The 21341-nt window shown below is 35.0% G+C and overlaps 2 protein-coding genes across 2 annotated transcripts; both read left to right on the top strand.

Moving 5' to 3' along the window:
* Positions 1-4335: 4335 nt before the first annotated feature.
* LOC147549988 (pyridoxal 5'-phosphate synthase subunit PDX1.3-like) lies at positions 4336-5674 on the top strand. Its single transcript, XM_086668848.1, has 2 exons — positions 4336-4392; positions 4485-5674. Exon 2 carries the CDS (start codon positions 4520-4522, stop codon positions 5450-5452), a length of 933 nt encoding a protein of 310 aa, XP_086524974.1. The 5' UTR covers positions 4336-4392; positions 4485-4519; the 3' UTR covers positions 5453-5674.
* A 12011-nt stretch (positions 5675-17685) lies between these two features.
* Positions 17686-21298, top strand: LOC147549987 (phosphoinositide phospholipase C 4-like). Its single transcript, XM_086667747.1, has 8 exons — positions 17686-18336; positions 18822-19018; positions 19347-19482; positions 19596-20041; positions 20123-20240; positions 20377-20529; positions 20608-20694; positions 20788-21298. Exons 1-8 carry the CDS (start codon positions 18022-18024, stop codon positions 21079-21081), a joined length of 1746 nt encoding a protein of 581 aa, XP_086523873.1. The 5' UTR covers positions 17686-18021; the 3' UTR covers positions 21082-21298.
* The last annotated feature ends 43 nt before the right edge of the window (positions 21299-21341 follow it).

Genomic DNA, 21341 nt, shown 5'->3' with positions numbered 1-21341 from the left:
TTTGCCACTTTCATGGCGGCCTCATAAATATTTTATATTTTACAATTATATATAGTAAAGGATTATAATATTTTGTCATTTGTAGGCCAATTTAATATATCGACACTGAGACTGTAGTTCAATAGTTGAGTTCGAAAATTGATGAAACTATGATAACGATAAGTTAATATCTTACTTAAAATTGTTATAATTGTAAGTTTTTTTTGTCATGTGCTATATCGTATATAGATATTTTTAACACCGATGAGAAACTTGTAGTTGTAATCGACATAACAATAGAAATAAGAAATGCAGAAGAACTTTCATTGAACCTACTAACTATTCCCAAAACCAAATCCTCTCAGCAAATGTGAATAACCAAGTCCTTTTTACAACAATTGAGTTTTCACCATTGTAGAGTAGGCTTCAAGTGATTGAATAAAGTTGGCACAAAACTACCCTCACATTTTCATTGATTATGCAAGAAACACATCTCCCAATTAGTTAGGATTTCTAAGGTTTATCTCTAAAGAGAGATGAAGAAGAAAAGGGAAATAAAGACAACCTTAGAAAAAAAGAAGAAAAATGAATCATTTATCTTTTGAGGAGTTATTTTTTTTCGCCCGCTACTTTGTGACCAGCAAATATATAAAAAAAACACCAGATCGCTCCCTCTCTCTCCTCCATTTCATCACCTTTCTCCTCCACATCATCTTTCACCACTTCATCATCTTCTCCGGCGAAAGTCGCTGACCCGCCAAATTTTTTGACAACCTTCACCGGAGAAGATGATGAGATGACGCGAGATGATGTAGAGGAGAGAGGCGATTAGATGGAGGAGAGAGGGAGAGATGACGTGTTTTTAATTTTTTGTAAATGAATTCCATTTGGCCCCCCTTGTTTGTTCTAAAAAGATTAGAATTTTTTGGAAATTAACGCATAACTAAACGTAGGTCAATTTTGAAGGTACAAAATCACTTTTATGAGAAGTGTAATTATTAAAACAAAAAAAAATTAACCATTAAAGTTAATTGACAATCTCAACAAAAGAGAGTAAATTGTGAATTTACGAAAATTAAAGGATCAAAAAGAAAACTGGTTACAAAATAGGGCTAAAAATATAATCCACAAATTACCAAAAGTCTGTGACAACATGTGAAGAACTTGGTGTTGCTTAGATATCTACAATTTCTAGAGTAAACCCCAATAAATTTTGGTAATTTGGATATTAATTGCAAAACTATTTAATCTTTTTCGAGTGAATAATCATAGAAACAGTACTATGACACATCAACCACTATTTGATGCAACCCGTGAGCTGAACTCACAGGTCAGACTTAATAAGAGTGGCACCCATTTCAACATAAAAGATGTTCACAGTCTTAGTATTGTCAGTAATAGAATTGCAGTATGTATGCCCAGTGCACTAATTTAGGTATTATTCATACTATCAAAGAAGATTTCTTCAAGGAAAGTTCTATAAGCGCCCTGAGTAGTTACTTTAGACGCCTCCTACTGCCAAATGTTGTGGGAGATTTTGGGTTTAAACGGGTCGCCTAGAGAATCTCATTTCATTTACTCATTCTTGTGATATGAGATCCCACATTTTTCAATCCACTTACGCTGGGAAGGAAGTTCGGGAAAATATGCCGATTACATGCCAAAAGTTTACTCGGCTGGCTTTCATTAGACGAGTTATTTCTCTCTCACTAGAGTCCGTCTAATGGGAGCCGACTACACCAATTTTAGGGTGTAATCGACCCATTTTTTTTCAGACAATATTTTAACACTTTTCTTTTCATTCTTTTATTTCCAAAAATATCTAAATTTATGTATGATTTGTAAAAAGACTTACTGTGAATACCATTCCAAAACACAATTATGAATCAAATTGGTGTTTGAGTTGTGATATGTTCATGGGTGTAATAAATATATTTGTTAGGAAACAAAATCACCATTTTTAGAAGCTCTACTATAGTATAAAATTGACCCTTCTCGTTAATTTTTAAAGGCCACCGCTTTGGGGAAAGCTAAAAAATTTCCGGGGAAGACGGTGAAAAACCAAAAATATTCAATCCAAACGCACCTTTATCTCTCTTCTCTGGCCAACTCCATTACAACTCACCACCACATGAAGAGAAGGTCAGTTGTTGTTCTCTTTGACATTTTCACAAACACTTTTATTTCCAACTTTGTTCATACTTTGTTTGCTTATTATAATCAAAACAATGAGTTGCTATTAAAATTCAAATACTCCTCTGAACTACCAGTACCCAATGTATAAACAGGATTATGCTGAAGTACAATTTTTTTTTTTTTTTGATGAAAGTAGGCTTCGCCTAAATTTATTAATCAGAATGAATCAAAGAAATGTTGGATCTATCGGTCTCCAACTGACTTACAATGCACTCGGGAACTATCACCATTTCACTTGGTGTATTAAGATTGTTCCGACGATTTGAATGGGCTAATAAATGTGCGACTTTATTCGCATTTCGTGGACAAAAAGAGAAGTAACACTCGGTCAGATTTCTCTTACTGTTCTTTATGTCAATAATCGTTGATCGAATCTTCCACGGGATATCCTCTTCGGAGCTGGAGCAGGCTTTCACAACATTGATTGAGTCCCCTTCTATAATGCAATGGATTTTTGATTATAATAAGCAAACAAAGTTCTTTATACAGATCAAAGCATTCACACCCTGAAATTAGTTACAACCCATTATAGTGATTCAAGTTTTGCTTGTAATCAACAACTCATTGTTTTGATTATAATAAGCAAACAAAGTTGCAAATAAAAGTGTTTGTGAAAATGTCAAAGAGAACAACAACAACAACTGACCTTCTGTTGAAGTGGTGGTGAGATGTAATGGAGGTGGATTTTGAAGTGTTTAAGCTGCTATTTTGATCTAATTTATTTGAGAAGTAGGATTTATACGATTTCCTCGGATGGGTAGTAGGGCTCGAGTTAAATAATGGAGTTACTGAGATGATCATTTTGTTTGATCTTTGACACTAACTATTTCTCTCTCTCTCTCTCTCTTTCTAATTCATTTTGTTAAATCAAGCAAGAGAGCTTACTTATTATAGATCCTTATTTTGGTTTGCCATCACCCGCACAGAAATCAAATTTTAACTGGAGGAGAGAGAGAAGATAGAGGAAAAAGATAGGAGATAGAGGAAAGAGAGGGATGAAGAGAGAGAGAGAGGGAGATGGATGACCATAGTTGTTGTCGCCGGAAATAATGGCCGCCGGAGTTGATGTTGGTGAGAAGGAAGATGGTGGAAGAAGAAATGGGTAGTGTTTGGAAGAAACAAAAAGAATTTGTTTCCACCCAAAATTTATTGCCCCGGAGACTTTGCTTATTTCCCCGAAACACTGGCCTTTTTAAATTAATTATTAGAATCATTCAAATTCAATCTTCTGCTTTCGACGCACATAAAAAAAGATGTTATCATCAGAATTATCTTCCGCTTAGCATTCAAATTCAATGCGAGGATGAGAGTTGGAAACAGAGGCGTGGGAGGAAGAGGGGGGGGGGGGGGGGGGGGGGGGGGGGGGGGAATAATCAATTTTGGTATAAATGTTTGAAAGAAATAACCATTACAAGAATTTACTTGTAGCTTAGTTGGTAAATGCGTTGTTACCGAATAGTCAAGTAAATTACAAGTATATGCTTCTACACTAATGATTTATGAAATTTTATCATCACAATCTATGCCATATAATTTAGGACAATAACTAAAGTGGAGGTAGGAGTAGATACTAGATAGCCTTTCAAATCCCATAGAATAACGTTTTCTTTTTTTGTGAAAGTAGGCATCCGCCTAATATTTATTCAATATCAAAAAGATGAATGTTAGCTTTGTCCGTGGCTAATTGACTTACAATATAATTAAGAGGTTGAAACATCTCGTTTGTGAAGAAGATTCTGAAATAAAATCATTCCTAGCTAATAAGTGCGCTACTTTATTAGCTTCACGCAAACAATACATGAACATAATTTGTCGATCATTATCTTCAAATTATCGAACAATTATGGACGAAATTACAGAGAGTGAAGATAATCATAGAATGACTCTAACATAGGGCGCTGGAATGGAATGTTATTGGTGAGAATCTAATTTCCAGGACCAACAATCAAAGTTCTTGGTCAAACTTTCTCCAAATTTTGTCAATAGTAATTTAGTAACCACTAGATATCCCCGACGTGTCAGTTTCTAAGTAATAGTATACCAAATGAGTTGATGCACCATATTGTATTTTAGTATAATAATGTATTAGCCGAAGAACCATTCAAATCTTTTCTCTGTTTATCTACCGAATTTTCCTCCCGAAATCATTTCTCTATTTATTTCTCACAAATTCACTCGTTTCTATCGCCACTCCCAAACTCTCTACTCTCAACCCCGGTAATCCCTCTCTCCCTTTCTCTCTCTCTCCCATTTCTAGGGTTTCTATCTCTCTTCATCGATTAACTCTTCTTCTCTGTTTTTCATTACAGGAATCGAAGATTTTCTCTCACTAATTTATACGGCCATGGATGGAAGTGGTGTTGTGACTGTTTACGGTAATGGAGCAATAACCGAATCATCAAAAACATCTCCATTTTCTGTTAAAGTAGGTCTTGCTCAGATGCTTCGTGGAGGTGTAATCATGGATGTTGTTAACGCTGAGCAAGCTAGAATCGCTGAAGAAGCTGGTGCTTGTGCTGTAATGGCGCTTGAACGTGTTCCTGCTGATATTCGTGCTCAAGGTGGTGTTGCTCGTATGAGTGATCCTGGTTTGATTAAAGAAATCAAACAAGCTGTAACAATTCCTGTTATGGCTAAAGCTAGAATTGGTCATTTTGTTGAAGCTCAAATTCTTGAAGCTATTGGTGTTGATTACATCGATGAAAGTGAAGTTCTAACCCTAGCTGATGAAGAACATCACATTAATAAGCATAATTTTAGGATTCCTTTTGTTTGTGGTTGCCGTAATCTTGGCGAAGCTCTTCGCCGGATTAGAGAAGGTGCCGCTATGATTAGAACAAAAGGTGAAGCTGGAACTGGTAATGTAATTGAAGCAGTTCGTCATGTTAGGTCGGTTATGGGTGATATTAGGGTTCTTCGAAATATGGATGATGATGAGGTTTTTACTTTTGCTAAGAAGATATCTGCACCGTACGATTTGGTTATGCAAACTAAACAACTTGGGAGGCTTCCGGTTGTTCAATTTGCCGCCGGTGGTGTTGCAACACCAGCTGATGCAGCTCTTATGATGCAATTAGGTTGTGATGGTGTTTTTGTTGGTTCTGGTGTGTTTAAAAGTGGTGATCCTGCTCGTCGTGCTCGAGCTATTGTTCAAGCTGTGACTCATTACAGTGATCCTGCTATTCTTGCTGATGTTAGCTGTGGATTGGGAGAAGCTATGGTGGGACTCAATCTTAATGAAAAGAATGTCGAAAGGTTCGCTAATCGATCCGAATAAGCAAAACCCAAGGTAAGAATCAATGAAAAACTCTGTTTTCTCTTTGATTTTCACCATAAAAATACAATATTTATGTTTCTTTTTTATCTGTTGTTTTGGTAGATTATATATATAGTTATGGGGATCTTTAAAAAGTTCATTGTTTTAAATCCTCTGTAACTTAAGAATCCTTTGTTGGTTATCTTTCATTACAATATTTCAATGATGATGATGTTTGTTTTATGAGATTCCTTAATTATATCAATCGTTAGTAGAATGAATTTGGGTTATTGTTTCTTCTAGTTTTGGTTTGATATACTATATAAGCATCTGTCTATGAAATTACTAGTTTATGAGCTTCCTGTTTTTGTTGAAATGTTTATGAGTTTCTTATTATTGTTTATTAGAATGTTTGGGTACCCTTCTTTATGTTTACTGAAGTCGCCGGATGACCTAACCTCCTGCGAATGTGCTAGAATCTCATCCTAGTTTAATATAAAGGTCTAAAATTTGAAGCATACTAAAGCTATATCAGGAATCGGGAGAAGCTCACATTTAAGTTTTGTGTCATAGTATTCTCTTCTGACTTCTAAAGCAACTACTCCTTCAAGAGTTTTGTGGTTCCTTTCTTGTATTATTGTAGATAAACAAGAAGGAAGTTGGGGCGGAGTTCAACTCGGGATTGGACATGGGTTGTTTCCCGATCCCCACTGGGTCCAAACTGAGTAAGTCGGCCGAGTTCTTACTAAGCTATATATAAACACATAAGTCACAATCTCTAATAATTAGATATGAACTCCAACTGTTAAACATTTACTACATAATAACAAACTCAGGGGGTTCGGCGTGGGATTGGCTCGGGCCATTCCCGGTCCCTATACAATCCACGAGTTAAAGTAGATAGGTCGATCATCGGGAATGGGGAATACATTTTTCATCGTTTGTTTACTTAATAGTTTGTATGGTCTTTGCTTTGCTTTGTGTTTCTTATTTGGCCTACTACTTCATGAATTGGTTTGGATAAGGTATAGGACTTCTGCTTGAAATTCTTCTGCTCCTCTTTCATTTTTGAATAGATAAGGTCCTTAACTAATAATAGACCAAAAATAGAAGAAGAGAAAGATATGGTCCTCAATAAGTCCTGATGAAGGATGAGACATAACAGTCACGAGTCATGCCTTTCTTTTTTATAGCCATTCAATAAACAGGGTCCTACCAGACCTAAAAAACCAAATATGGGGTCCCAAAAAAAGAAACAGAACCTGTAACTGTCTCAAACAATTGATGATGTGAGTTGCTAATACCTTCTTATGTCTGTTTTCCCATGCTGGGTTCTATGTCATCCATTAAACTTTTCTTCGACGAGCATTTTTTCTCTCTCCAATCGCACAAACCCATATAAGCGTTTGTTGCCCTGCAAATATTCTTCATTCTCCATGGACTTCATAGGCTTGCAGTTTTCATCTAATTCAAGTTCTTCTAACTTGCTTTAGTATTTATCGTGTAACCAGGGTAGTATATGCTCGTAAAAGACATTCTTATCCTGGAATATTTGATGTATATATGACTTCTAACTCATCATATTAGGAATCAAAATTAGCAACTATATGTATGAGATAAAAATGTGTCACTAGATGTGTTTATTCCCCGCAGAATTTTGAAGGATGGCGTATTACATACATAGATAGAGATATTCATTAGATTGATTTTCTACATTACTATGTGTTCATATATTTTCTGCAATTAGTTCTCGCTTGTCTCAGTCTTAGACTGTTTGATCATAATTGATTCTAAACTCCTCCCATGCTTGTCCGGCAAATTTTTCTGAAAGTTGGAAGACAGGATTCCCACTTCATGTTCCTTTTAAGAAAAGGATTTGACGAAGAGATCTTTAAATCTCTCTGCCCTTTGAATGGAATCTATGAGTTTTTTTTGCTTCTAATTTGTGTCTTGTTTGTCTAAGGTGGTGATGCTTGTTTTCTTTAAAAGATCTTCTCTAAATTTCTGTATTATGTGAAGTATATGAGATTTATCGGGACCAAATTTCATTGTTCTCTATGGATATCTAGTGTTCATAATGGTCAAAGTAAGGCTTGCCTTCTAGTTGTTTCCTTAGGTTCTAACAATTAAGATGTGTGTAAATCACCCAAAGAAAGGAAATTCTACATGCATGTACTTTCAGGTCTGTACATCCCTTTAGAGACTTAAGTTTGGTAGGACAAAAGCGGTTGGATTTGTGATATCTGTGTGTTCTTGGAAAGGGCCAGACTTGGTCCAAAGGGGCTCCTTTGGCCCCATCTTTGTTAGAGGTCCTATATCCTAGATCAAAAATTTATCTCCAAGGGTCAAGATGATACCTTCCAAATTTTCTTCAATGATTGAGATTACACATCTCAAATTTAATTCCAAGAATTGAGATATAGAACTGTTCGTGGCCACTAGGCACGAGTTATACCCTTGTAAAGAGATAAGAATCACCAACTAAAATGGTGTTTGAATCTTCATTTCAAGTTTTTTAATGAAAATTGTGTTATTCTTGAAAAACAAAAATCTTCTTGAGGTAATCTATCGAAAATACCAATTTGATAGGTTGCATTATAAGTCGACACAAAGCAATCAACATGTAAGGGAACATATCAGACACACCACACCGATATAATGTGTAACCGGTCGGTGAGGATATAACAGTGGCCATATGTTTCTTGTTAGTGGATTCTTTCTGATGTGTAGGGTTGATTTCCTTCTTATCGTTGAAAAACTTTTTAATATTGCAAATGTTGCTATTTGTTATTCTTCGTAAGGAAATTTACCGAGAGAATTTAGTTACATATTGGTGATATCTTTCCGACCATTTATATATAACACCAGTACTTGCTTTACCAACCAAAAACTTAAAAAGTTTAAGCAAATGTTGTTAATTATTTTCAGTCAGTAGCGCTATCACCGAGATCATAAGTTACATGTCGGTGGTATCTTTCTAACCTATAGAGCGAGAGATTGAGATTTGAGAGAGACGAATAGTTTGATTTGAAACTGGATTTTCGATCAGGTCATTTGGCTAAAATGGGTGTGCGTAGGAGACTTGAGTGTAAGAGGGTAAATGGGTCTGGACCGTGAGTGGAAAGAACCCTGAGTTGTCCAATAAAACCGATTGTCCGTGTAAAATTGTTGTCCATATAAGCAAAACGAGTGTCCATTGACGGCCATTATAAAATGCACTGTGGTTAGAATTTAAAGTAATGAAGTGTTAAATGCATCTCCCTCAAATTTTTGAGGGAGAGTATGAGAAAAATGGGCGCCTTTAAAAAATATGGGCATTAATGTTTCTGCTAACCACACTCATGCTTGTTGCTGGGACGGTTTTCACCCTCATATATTCGCTTTTCATATTTACACACATTTTAGTAAAACAAATTTTCGGAGGTGTGACTATTACAGACGCTATTTAACTAATGGAAAAGATTAAGATGTTCGGCTATCGGGCTCATCTTATCGATGAAAAACTGAAAGAAATATTTTATAGAGATTGTTTTTCAGTCTCCCGTTAGATGACTACCGACAACATTTGAACTAAATCGAAAATATACGTCCAGCTTTGATGTTTGGACGTCGGTACTAATCCTACTGACAAAAATTTGAGAGTAACATGTAACTCTCGGTTTTTCTTCAACGAGACGACCACCGACTCCATATGCACCAAATTGAAAAGTGAATCCAATTTTAATTGTCCACTGGAACTCATCCCGTCGACAGGAAATAGAGAGCAATGTGAAATTTTTTAAATAAAACACTAGTACAGATAAATAGTATAAACTTTTGTTCATATTCATTTGTCAATTCCTAGAGTAGGTACTCATATATGATGATGTTGAAAAGTGACTTTTGGGAATTGTCTTTGGAACTTCAAGTCAGTGTACTTTCGTGCAAACTAGTAAATAAATGGGGGTTGGGAGAGAGAGAGGTGCCTACAAAAATACTCCGACACTCAAGTCAGTTCAGTGTTGCAGGTTGTAAGTCAATATTCGAAAGATAAAAGTTCAGATTCTTTTTCAGAGCAAACCTATGTCGTTCTTTATAGGTTTGAATTGAAGGAAATCCGTTGATTAATGTTTATCAGTGGGTACTTGACGGATGAAATTTATAATTGCAAATTTTGATATTCCAAAAACCTAACTAATTTGTTATATAGATAATCATGCAACGACATGGAAGTTTCTATTACGTTTTTGAGAAGCATACAGTTCACTTGGGATGCTTATATAACTGTTATATGCTTATGTTTTCCAAAAAATATTCTACCTCTATGGATAAATGGTTAATACAAGGAGATTTTCAGTTTGATACACTATTAATACAGAGTGTTTTTCGTCTTCAAAGTGTACATACCGCCACTATAGATAGTTCTTGAAGGGTTTCATCTTTTTTGAGCGACATAATTTTTAAACCGTTGTGTATTTCGTAATTTATATCAGAAAGATGTGAATTGTTGTCTAAAAAATCGAGATTGTTGCACTTTCATGTCTAGTTATCGCCGACGTTTTATTTGATCTTCCACTTCAACATAAGCTTCGAACTAAGAGAGTTTTTCTTAGTTTGTGTCATACTTCATGTGTATTCCTCATTAGCCTTTTGGTATTAATATGAAGTCTGATTCCCAAAAAAAAAAAAAAAGCACATAAGCTTCTAACAAATCTTAAATAGATTTGATATTGCTAGCACCGAATAGATGATGTACACTGAGACCCACTATTTTTTTTAAATACTGAATCAATGGTTCTTCGTGTCAGTAAGTGTGAAAATTCAAAATCAAAGATCCAGAAACTTAGGGTGCTGCTAAAAGAACCTGAACTTTGTGCTATGAGCAGAAGGCTTCTTAGTTTGATTATGGTCAATGAATATTGATTCCAATATTTTATAAGCACCTAGATTCTTTTTTTTTTGATGAAGGAAAGCACCTAGATTCTAAGAAGCATAGAAAATAATCAACAAAAATTCTTTCCAACCAGCTAAGAAATATTTATTATGAGGCATATAAGCATTTCCTAAATCCTTTTTTTTGTTGAAATAGCATTTCCTAAATCCTAACCCATTATTTGATGTTTAAATGCGTTATATATAAAGGTCAAGGGTTGCTTGTTAGAAAAGCCGGGTGCTTATAGATTTACTGGAAATAGTCTGGATGCTAATAGAGTTGTCTGCTTATACCACAAAAGTCGATGCTTTTAGCAGCCCCTTCATTTGAATCATTTATGTGTATTACAAGTATTTATAGAGTTAAGTCCACCACCTCTTGTTTGGACATCCACTCTGCAATATAGGGGTCCTAGGTTCAATCTCATAAAAGTGTAAATTCAAGATTTATTGAACTTGAGTACAAATAAAGTAGTTTAGTTAGACCTTAGGTTCTTTAAGTTGGGCCTAAGGTTCTTTAGGTTGGACTTTAGGCTCTTTAGGATGACCTTCAAGTTGCTTTGATCAGACAGTTACTTATAGTGCGTATTCAATTCATGAATCTTGATGTACCTTTGTATCATTTCTTCATGTTGTATCAATGAGATTCCAAAAAAAAATATTTATAGAGTTACAGTTGTAAAACCCTAAACCTAATACTTACATCAAACAATAGCTTCTTATTTTTTCAATAAGAAGCTATTTAGAAATACAAATAAGAACACGAAAAATATAATTTTGATTTCGACTTGGATATAAGTGTAAAAGGTCCTCTTCACTTAAAATGACTAAATATCGACGCATACAAACCAAATGAAGATCTCCTGCACAATGGATAAACAGGAGAATTGCTTGGATGCCTGAGATAATCCTAAACAATGGATAGACATGGTAGGGACTGATGGATCCCAGAGGATTAGTTAGGTTTTAGAAAAAGATCTCCTTGCAGTAATTCAACATAAAAGATTAAAGTATCATGAAATTATTAGATATGATATGATCATATGAACACAGTTCAAAAAAATTCATCTGTTTTCTTGTCTGAACATTTATGCGTAGTCACCTTCCCACTTAAAATATTTTTTTATATCTTGCAATACCTTATTCAATGTGATCACAAGACAAAGACTATTATTTATTTTATTTATTTGTATACGCGCTTTTCATACAAAACTATAGACTCGTATCGGAACGACTTTTCATCTCAACATTTCCAAATTAGCTTCGATTGATATCTTCATTTCGACTGCTTTTTTGAAATAAATGTGATGCTTACGCGATTTTTTTCGAGAAATTTAGTAGTGTTCTTACGTTCATACATTGCTAGAATATAGCAAACTGAGATTATAGGTAATAGATATGAATCCAGTTAGACATAAGCTTTGGGTGATTTCCAACTTACAGTGAATAAAAAATTTTGGGTGACTGACTACAAGGCCATAGGAGTTGACCTCGTAAAATACTTAGAAAACGTGAGAGTTCTGTTTATTCGATAAATTCTCAATCAATATAAATCATAGACTTAGGATGAAGAGTGGCTTTTATGCTCAGGATGAAAACGTACTCTACCAAAGATCGTTTGCACACCCATTGCGGTGATAGCTGTCAGAAAGCGAACAAAAGCATGTGATGAAAGAAATACATGACATATGTTACATAAAGAAAATTTTGATGAAAGGCCCAAATTTTGGGCCCAAATACAAAAAAAAACCCAATAGGGATTATTAACCCACCCAAAACCCAAAAATCAACTAATATTTGAAATCAAACCCAAATACACATCCCAATGTGCAATCCGGGCCCAACTCGTATCTCTAAGATTTCATATTTTCTTCTAAACCCTCTTTTGCCCTCCTATATATATCCAACAACTCTAACAAATCATATCTTTCTCTCTCAAAAATCTGATTTACTTTCTCTCTCTACCTAAACCAAAACACAAACCCTATTTTCCACCTTCATCTCTTCTACAGTCATCATCTCTTCGATCATCATCTTCGTTTTCACCTTTCTCTCTCTAATATTTTCATCATCTTCGTTCAGTCATCACCTTCAGTCATCACCTATAAAACCGACATCATCTTCTTCAATCATCATCTTCATATATAAAATCACACACACCCACTTTTTCGTGGTTCAGTCCACCCACAAACCCACTTCTTCAATCATCATCTTCATCTTCTTTAATGGAGGTTAAAAAAAAATTTAGATCTGGTTTTAGGGTATTTTCATGGTGTTTTCATGGTTTTGTAGAGAGTTAAATATATAGATCTGTAGATCTACTTATTTGAAGGTCCATTGGTGAGGTTCTTCTTGGTTTTAGGGTATTTTCATGGTGTTTTCATTGTTGTTTCGTACAGATTTGTTAATATTAGCAACCACTTCTCGTTTTGTAAGCAACACTTTACAGTTTGTCTAAACATTTTACGGGATGTGTTAACACTATTCCGTACAGTTATGTTAACAGTAGCAACTGGTTCTCGTTTTGTTAAAAACACTTTACAATTTGTATTAACATTTTAAAGGATGTGTGAACATTTTGCAAAATGTTCACGACAATTTTGTATTAAAGATGTTCAGACCAGTCTAACGTTTTCTAAGCATTTTAAGCAGTGCCCAAACATTTGTTAAATTGCAAAGCCGAATTCAATTTAAAATACCTACACTTCTTCGCTGATGAGAGAACTTTTGATTTTGAAACGGACATACTCCGTCGTTGTGTAACATTTCCGAATATATTCTGAAACGGACATACTCCGTCGTTGTGTAACATTTCCGAATATGTTCCAACATTATCAATAATGCTCTAACATTATTCGAATTGTTTGGAAAACAACTGTTGTTATTACCTTGCACCCCTAAACATTATTTACAATGCTAGAACACTGTCAATAATGCTAGATCATTTTGCAAATTGTCGGGACACTGCCAATAATGCGAAAACATTATACTTAATGCTAGACCACAATCAATAATGAGAGGACATTTCAAAAATCTGATGCCACTGTTTAGGAAATGTTTAAGAATGAGAGGACATTCTTAAACATTATGCAAAATGTTTAGGAATGCATCTTGCCTTGGTCTGTGATTCAGTCACCTTTGATATTTTTTTTGCCTTTTTTACTAGTCCCTGAAGTTATTGTCTCTTCACATGCCCTCTTTCTAGAGCTAGCTCTTTGTACAGCCTATTGTCTTGCTGTTGCTGCTTCTATTTTTTAAATGTTTTGCACAAAATGTTTCTACACAACTCAAAATGTCAAAAACATATCAATTTTTACTCATTAATAACCACAAAATCCATCAACACCCCACTAAATGTTAAAACATAAACCAAATTGCCTGCCACATTGACCAATAACATCACTGTAATAATCAAGTAAAACTCTCAAAAATCATAAACAAAGTACTAAATGTCTCAACATAACCCCAATTTCTGGAACACAACCCAAATTATTAAAACAACTCATTCATTTCATCAACATTCCAGAGAACAAAAACTGGACTACAAATGCTTCCAAATTGTCCCTTGCTATCTTGTGAACTGCTTTCAAATTACATTTGTAATTTAAATAATTTTTCTTCTTTTGCTCCCTTGACACTGTACGTTGAGCCTTCACCATCTGCTCTTTCGATTTGGATGACGCAGATCGATGCTTCAAACACACAGTAATAGATATGTTAGATCTTTCAGCAAAATGTTCCAACACGACTACAAATGCTACAACACTATAAGCTGATGCCAATGGTTTTCATAACTTTTCACAAAACCCTAGGAATAAGAGTAGGAATAAGTGAAGCAACATTTTACAGAATGACAACACACAAACAAGTATGCCAAAACAGTTTACGAAATGCGAGACCACAAACAATACTGAGAGGACAAACTCCAACATGTCTCGAAATTATGTAAAATGCTTAAAAATGGTTTGAAATATTTATAGAATATTTAAAGTAGTTTTCTTCTTAAAACAAAGAAGAAATTGAAAAGAATTTGGGGCAAAAATAGTTTTCTTCTTCTGCTCCCTAGCCTCTGTTGGTTGAGCCTCCACCAGTGGCTCTCTCGTTTTCGATGTATACGACCGATGCTTCACACAAACAGTAACAGATATGTCAGGTCATTCAACAAAATGTTCAACACTACACTGAATGCTACATCACTATAAATAATGACATATCATTTTGCAATGTGTCTACACAATAAGCCTAGGCCAATGGTCTACACAATAATGACAGATCATTGAGTGAAGTAACAGTTTACAGAATGACAACACACTAACAAATATGCCAAACCATTATAAGAAATGAGAGAGCACAAACATTAATTAGAGGACATTCTCACAGATGTCTATAGAATATCGTACCTTAATTAGCCTGTGAAGGACTCGCTACTTTCTTGCCTTTTTTCCTAGGCCCAACGGATGATGGCTCTTCACTAGCCACCTTTCTTGCTTAGGATGTTGTTAGTTGCAAAATGTATGTACACATCCAAAATCTCTAAACATATACTAATTTCTTTTACACAACCATGAATGTTAAAACAAACCATTCATTTCATCAACAAAGACAAACACCCATAAATCCAAAACAAATGACTAAATTCCTCCACAGAAACCTAACTTTCCTATCACACTCCTGATAATAAATCTCAAATTTCAATAAAGTTAGGTTTCTGAAATCTAACTTTCCTAAATTTCGAAGTATACCCTCGATGCTTCACACAATCAGTAACAGATATGTCAGGGCATTCAACAAAATGTTCAAACACTACACTGAATGATACATCACTATAAATAATGGTAGATCATTTTGGAATGTGTTTACATAATAACACTAGGCCAATGATGGTCTACACAATAATAAAAGATCACAAATTGAAGCAACATTTTACAGAATGACAACACACTAACAAATATGCCGAACCATTATATGGAATGTCAGAGCATAAACATTAATTACAGAACATTGTCAAAGATGTGTATACAATAACATACCTTTGCTTGTTGAGGACTAGCAACTTTTTTGCCTTTTTTGCTAGGCCCAGCAGAGGATGGCTCTTCAGCAACTCTCTTCCTAGGGCTAGCCCTCACTGGAGTCTGTTGTCTTTTTTCAGGAGCATCTCCTTTCTTTGTGTTTGTTTTCACCATCTTTGTAATCTGCAAAATTTGTTATGTTTTGTATTACACACCCACATGTTTCAAACAAACACAGAATGTATGTACACAATCAAAATGTCTTAACATATACTAATTTCTTATACACAACCATGAATGTTAAAACACACACCAATAAATGTGAGCACAGAAACCTAAATGTTAAAACAACCCTAACCTAGAAACTTGATGTAGATTCATAAACACCCAAATGACCTTTCTGTGAAGATGCATGCTTCCGAAATCACAAACAACTATCAAAATGTCTAAACATAATCTAACATTTCTTCAACACAACCCAAAATGATAGAACAAATCATTCACTTCATCAACAAAGACAGACCCCTAAAAATCAAAGACAAAGTACTAAATGTCTCCACAGAAACCTAACTTTCAGATCACAACCCTAAATGTTAAAACAAACCTAACCTACAATGTCTAAACACCCAAATGCTTCCGAAATCACAAAACAACAACCAAAATGTTTTATCACAAACTGTAGAGCAACTTAACCCTAAAACTTTTTTGAAAAACAACCCAAAATGTTTTCTCACAAACTCAAGATCAGACTACTGAACTTGAAATAATAAACCCTAATTCTTTGAAAACACCCCCAAATTTTCGAACACCCCTAAAACTGAACCAACAACCCTAAAATATTACCAACAAACACAGATCTGAAACAACAAACCCCAAAAATTTTCTAACAAACCAAATAATTTACCAACAACAGAGAGACGATCAAGAGTTAGAGGAAGAACAGGGACGTACCTGTGTTTGAAAGAGAGAGAAATCGAAAGAGAAGCACCAGATATGTTGAAAGAGAGCGAAATAGAGAGAGAAATGGGTAGATCCGGTTGCTTAAATAGGTTTGCTTGAGAGAGATTCGCCGGTAACGTTTCGAGTGAAAGAGGCGTTAATGGCTGTGGTTGTTTCGCTTGAAAAAGAGATAGAGAGAGAGAGAGAGAGAGAGAGATGGACTGGTATGAATGAAGAGAGAGAGTTTGATCGAAATAGAGAGAGAGATAGAGATGAATCTTTTTGATGGAGAGAGAGGGTTTAGAGGTTTTCAAGTCAGAGAGAGAGAGCGCGGAAGCCGAGAGAGAAATAGAGTGGCTGCATGTGGGTCGGGTCTAATCAAAGTCAGGGAGAGAAAGAGAAAGGCTGGTTGTTGGTGGGAAATGAGTGAGGGATATAAGAGGTAAGCATTTCTTTTGGAGGGATAGAGAGGTAAAATCACTTTTTGGGTTTTTTTTTAGATAATATTCCCTATTGGGTTGGATTTGGTATTTTGGTGCCAATTTTGGGCCTTAGATTTATCCTCTCTTACATAAACCACGCTTGGGTCAGAGTACTTGGTAAATAACTATTGATGGCAATATACAACTGAACCAAGATGCGACATTTTTGCACAAAATTTGTGAAATTCTGTGAACCTCGCAAGGTACAATTGAACATACCTAGACAACATCCCAATACATTGACATTTATTGTCAGTCCGTGCCCTTTTTGCTCAGTGAGGACTAGATCTTGTGGGACCTTTTCTAAAGGCCAAATTAGCGAAAGTATTTCTGTAAAAATATGTTGATCGTCTTTCATCTTCCTTCGATCTGAAACAGAATAGATCTATCTTCATCTTCGTTGCTTTAGCAAAAGCAATCTTCAACTCTTTGGACAATCCTCATCTCACATTGTAGTGATTTTTTTGGGTCATTCGAATAAATTATTTTAGCTGAACGGGTCACTCGAATAAATTATTCTAGCTAATGAAGTCAAAAGACAATACACATTTAAAATTTTTAATTTACAAAGATTAATCTAGGTGTGAAAAGACGTGGAGGTATGTCATTGTTGTTAATCTGTCTTTAATTGTTAATGGGTCGATCTATTTTCTACCTATACAAGCCAGATCTGGTTTTTAAAGAGACTAGTAGATGCAATGACAACATAAGTAGTCATTTAATATTACACATCCATCATCATCACATGGAAATTATAAAAAATTGGAAAATGATTAGAAAAACAGACCCGACCGATCTGATCCGGTGAATGACATAAATCCGACTGGTCCGACCCGGACCGATTCCCACCCCTACTTTTCGTGGCATTTTCTGGCCGACTAGAAACTTTTTGTTTTATTTTTTATTTTTTGTTGAAACGGCCGACTAGATACTAGTTTTCCAAAAGTTAAAAACTCTCAAAATAGTGAAAAGAAGTAAAGTAGCAGGCAGTTGCATTCCCTTCCGTTACCTTCCTTAAAATATTCACTTGGAGTTGATTTCAATTTTTTTTTATTGTTACAATAAACCTCTAAAGAAAAAGAACACGAAACGAATTAGTCAGATTCCCCATTTCTAGAGAGAGAGAGAGAGAGAGAATCATTTACATAGTCATGAAAATGAGGTTCTAATAACAACATTCATGATCTAATTGATTTCATCAAAATTCTTCTTCTTTCTTTGGAAGAGAGAAAGAGAGAGAGAGAGAGAAATGGGAAGTTATAAGATGTGTATGTGTTTTACAAGGAAATTTGGGATGAGAGAAAAAGAACCTCCTATTGAAGTAAAAGAAGCATTTTTAAGATTTACTGATGGAAAAAATCTAATGACATCTGATCAACTTTTTCAGTTTTTAGTTAAATTTCAAGGAGAATCTGAAACAACAATTGAAGATTCAGACAAGATTATATTTCAGATTTTACAAAGAAGACATCAAATTGCTATATTTACTAGAAATTCTCTTACTCTTGATGATTTTCATCATTTTCTCTTCTCTGATGATCTTAATCCTCCTATCTTAACTAAGGTATTAATTATAGATCTTTTCTTTCTCTCTCTCTCTTTAGATTTTCTCTTCCAAACATTACTAACCCACAATTGAAATCTATAAAGTAATCTAAGGTAAAAGGTTGAATCTTGAACAAGAACTACTAAAGTGATCTTGAAATGTTCTTGATTTTGGTTTAAACTAGTTTTGTATTGAAGTCAAAACAGCTAAATCAATCATTCGGACGAGTCAGACATTACGAATTACAAAAAAATGTTTAATCCAAATGGAGCCAAGATGGCTACAATCACCTGTTCAAATGAGTCAGACATCACGAATTAGAAAAAACAGTAGCTTAGATTGTCATTATCGTCTTCCTAATTTTTCGTGGGTAATAATGTCCCTATATCACTTTTGTCATCTAATAATTAAATTCTTCGCTCCGCCCGTTTGTAGTGATGTAATTACTTGGTTAAAGAAGTTGTATGTTTTTGTGAACTTGATAAAGTACTTGCATTTTTCAGGTTTCCCATGATATGACTGCTCCATTGTCTCATTACTTCATATATACAGGACATAATTCCTATCTGACTGGGAATCAACTCAGCAGTGCTTGTAGTGATGTACCAATTATAAAGGCGCTTAATAGAGGCGTACGAGTAATTGAGCTAGATCTATGGCCTAATTCTTCTAAAGATGATGTCCATGTTCTTCATGGAAGGTACTCCTAACTCATTTTGTGGTTTCTCAAAACTCAACTTTAGATTATCGACATACGAAAAATAAGAGACGATGTTCATTGACCTCAGGAAAAAGTTCTAGTTTAGGTTGTCTGATTGTTAGTGATGTAAATATGAAATGTGAGATATGGTTAAGTGTTCGCCTATATCGAAATACATTATTATGTTTATCTCAGGGTTCACAGAAGGGGGGTAGACAAGCTTTTATACTTCTGTTACTATTTAAATTTTCGAAGAATTAGTGTAAGATTATTTCTTGGAAGATGTTTATAGTTTACTTTCAACTTGCATGTTTCTTTATAACTGCAGGACCCTGACTACTCCAGTGACACTCATCAAATGCTTAAAGTCTATTAAAGAAAATGCTTTTACTGCATCACCGTACCCTCTTGTGATTACTCTAGAAGACCACCTTCCACCGAAACTTCAAGCTAAAGTAGCCGAGGTGGGTAACTTTATAAATATACATATATAATCGTTTCGTGGGATCGTCTTTAACCATTTACTCTGATTTGAGGTGCTAAATTTTTATGACTTAGTATCTTCTTTTGTTTCTAGATGGTAACTCAAACATTTGAAGATATGCTCTTTTTTCCGAAGTCAGAGTTAAAGGAGTTCCCTTCCCCAGAAGCTTTGAAGTATCGAATACTTCTTTCGACCAAACCTCCAAAAGAATACCTTGAAGCTAATAGTATTAAGGACAAACCCAAGGATTCATCTGACGATGATGCGTGGAGCAAAGAGATCAAGTATGAATCCGATGCACATGAAAGTGGTCGAAGTGAAAACAGTTATGAAGTTGAAGATCTTGATGAGTGTGATAATAGTAAATCAGGACAGTTAGGGGCTCCTGAATACAAGCGTCTAATAGCAATTCAAGCTAAGAAACATAAAAGTGGGTTAAAGGAATCGTTGAAAGTCGATCGTGATAAAGTTGGTCGACTTAGTTTGAGTGAACAAACTCTTGAAAAGGGGACATCTTCTCATGGAGCTGATCTTGTTAGGTACATAATATAATCTCAAGTATCTTACTTCTTACCTAAAAGAACTTCACTATGTGATCAGGTCTTATGTTTCTGTTCTAGGTTTACCCAGAAGAACTTGCTAAGGATTTATCCGAAAGGGACGAGGTTTAATTCCTCAAACTACAATCCTTTGATCGCGTGGATGCACGGAGCTCAGATGGTAGCATTTAATATGCAGGTTAGTTCCTAAAAAGTACGAGTATTCTTCAGTTAACGCCAGAGGTCTGGGGCGGAACTAGGAATTTCTAAAGTGGTGCTCTTTTATACTTTTAACTTCGAAAAGATACATACTAAAATATCAGTTTATGTGACAGGGATATGGCAGATCACTATGGTTAATGCAAGGATTGTTCAGATCAAATGGAGCTTGTGGTTATGTGAAAAAACCCGAATGCCTAATGAACGTTGATACACTTAATAACGTTTTCAATCCTAAAGCAAAGTTACCCATAACGAAAACCTTAAAAGTGAGTAAATAATATTTCGACTTTGCAGCTTATTTTCTTGCTTATTAAATCTAAAGAAGCTCTAACACTCCTAAACAGGTGAGAGTGTACTTGGGTGATGGATGGCGTTTCGATTTCAAGAAAACACATTTCGATGCTTACTCTCCTCCTGACTTCTTCGTCAGGGTACGATAATTTTCTAAATTCACATTTAAAGTTAGTTTTACAACATTATAAGAATAACCCAATCATTGGTTTTTTTTTCTTTTTTGTGTGCAGGTTGAAATAGCAGGAGTTCCAGCCGACGTGAAAAAGGAGAAAACAAGGATATTAGAAGACGACTGGACGCCAGTGTGGGACGAAGAATTCTTCTTCCCATTGACAGTTCCGGAGCTAGCTTTGCTTCGAATAGAAGTTCATGAATATAACATGTCTGAGAAAGATGATTTTGGCGGACAGACATGTTTGCCTATTAGGGAATTAAGGACGGGGATTCGATCAGTGCCTCTTTTTAACAGAAAAGGGGAAAAATACAAATCTGTTAAGCTTCTTATGAGGTTTGAGTTTGTTTAAGTTAGTGATCTTATGAACCTCTGTTTTGATCAAATGAATGTTACTAATACTAAGCTAGGTTCTTTTTTGAGTGGGTTTTTTTTTTCGGAAAGAGAATTCGAACTCTCATTATTTTATGAGGATATGATTCTCTGTGTTAGAAATACATATTATGTAAATCTTTAGAAATTTTGCGGTTTGAAGTTATATGAAGTTTACCGACATCTCTCTTTCTCAAGTCTCATCTTATGGTTTGAAGGCAAATTATTATAAAGAGTCGA

The sequence above is a fragment of the Eschscholzia californica genome, unplaced genomic scaffold (assembly GCF_041429995.1).
Source record: "Eschscholzia californica isolate CP2 unplaced genomic scaffold, dmEscCali1.0.p SCAF_3, whole genome shotgun sequence".
Classification (NCBI taxonomy): Eukaryota; Viridiplantae; Streptophyta; class Magnoliopsida; order Ranunculales; family Papaveraceae; genus Eschscholzia; species Eschscholzia californica.
The sequence above is the reverse complement of the archived record's forward strand: the minus strand, read 5'-3'. Positions and strand labels throughout refer to the sequence as shown.

What these genes read in the sequence shown, in the direction of transcription:
- LOC147549988 (XM_086668848.1), top strand. Translation starts at nt 4,520, where the DNA reads ATGGATGGAAGTGGTGTTGTGACTGTTTACGGTAATGGAGCAATAACC.
- LOC147549987 (XM_086667747.1), top strand. Translation starts at nt 18,022, where the DNA reads ATGGGAAGTTATAAGATGTGTATGTGTTTTACAAGGAAATTTGGGATG. An exon ending in ATCCTCCTATCTTAACTAAG is followed by an intron (nt 18,337 to 18,821) that starts GTATTAATTATA and finishes TGCATTTTTCAG; the next exon opens with GTTTCCCATGATATGACTGC. An exon ending in CCATAACGAAAACCTTAAAA is followed by an intron (nt 20,530 to 20,607) that starts GTGAGTAAATAA and finishes ACTCCTAAACAG; the next exon opens with GTGAGAGTGTACTTGGGTGA.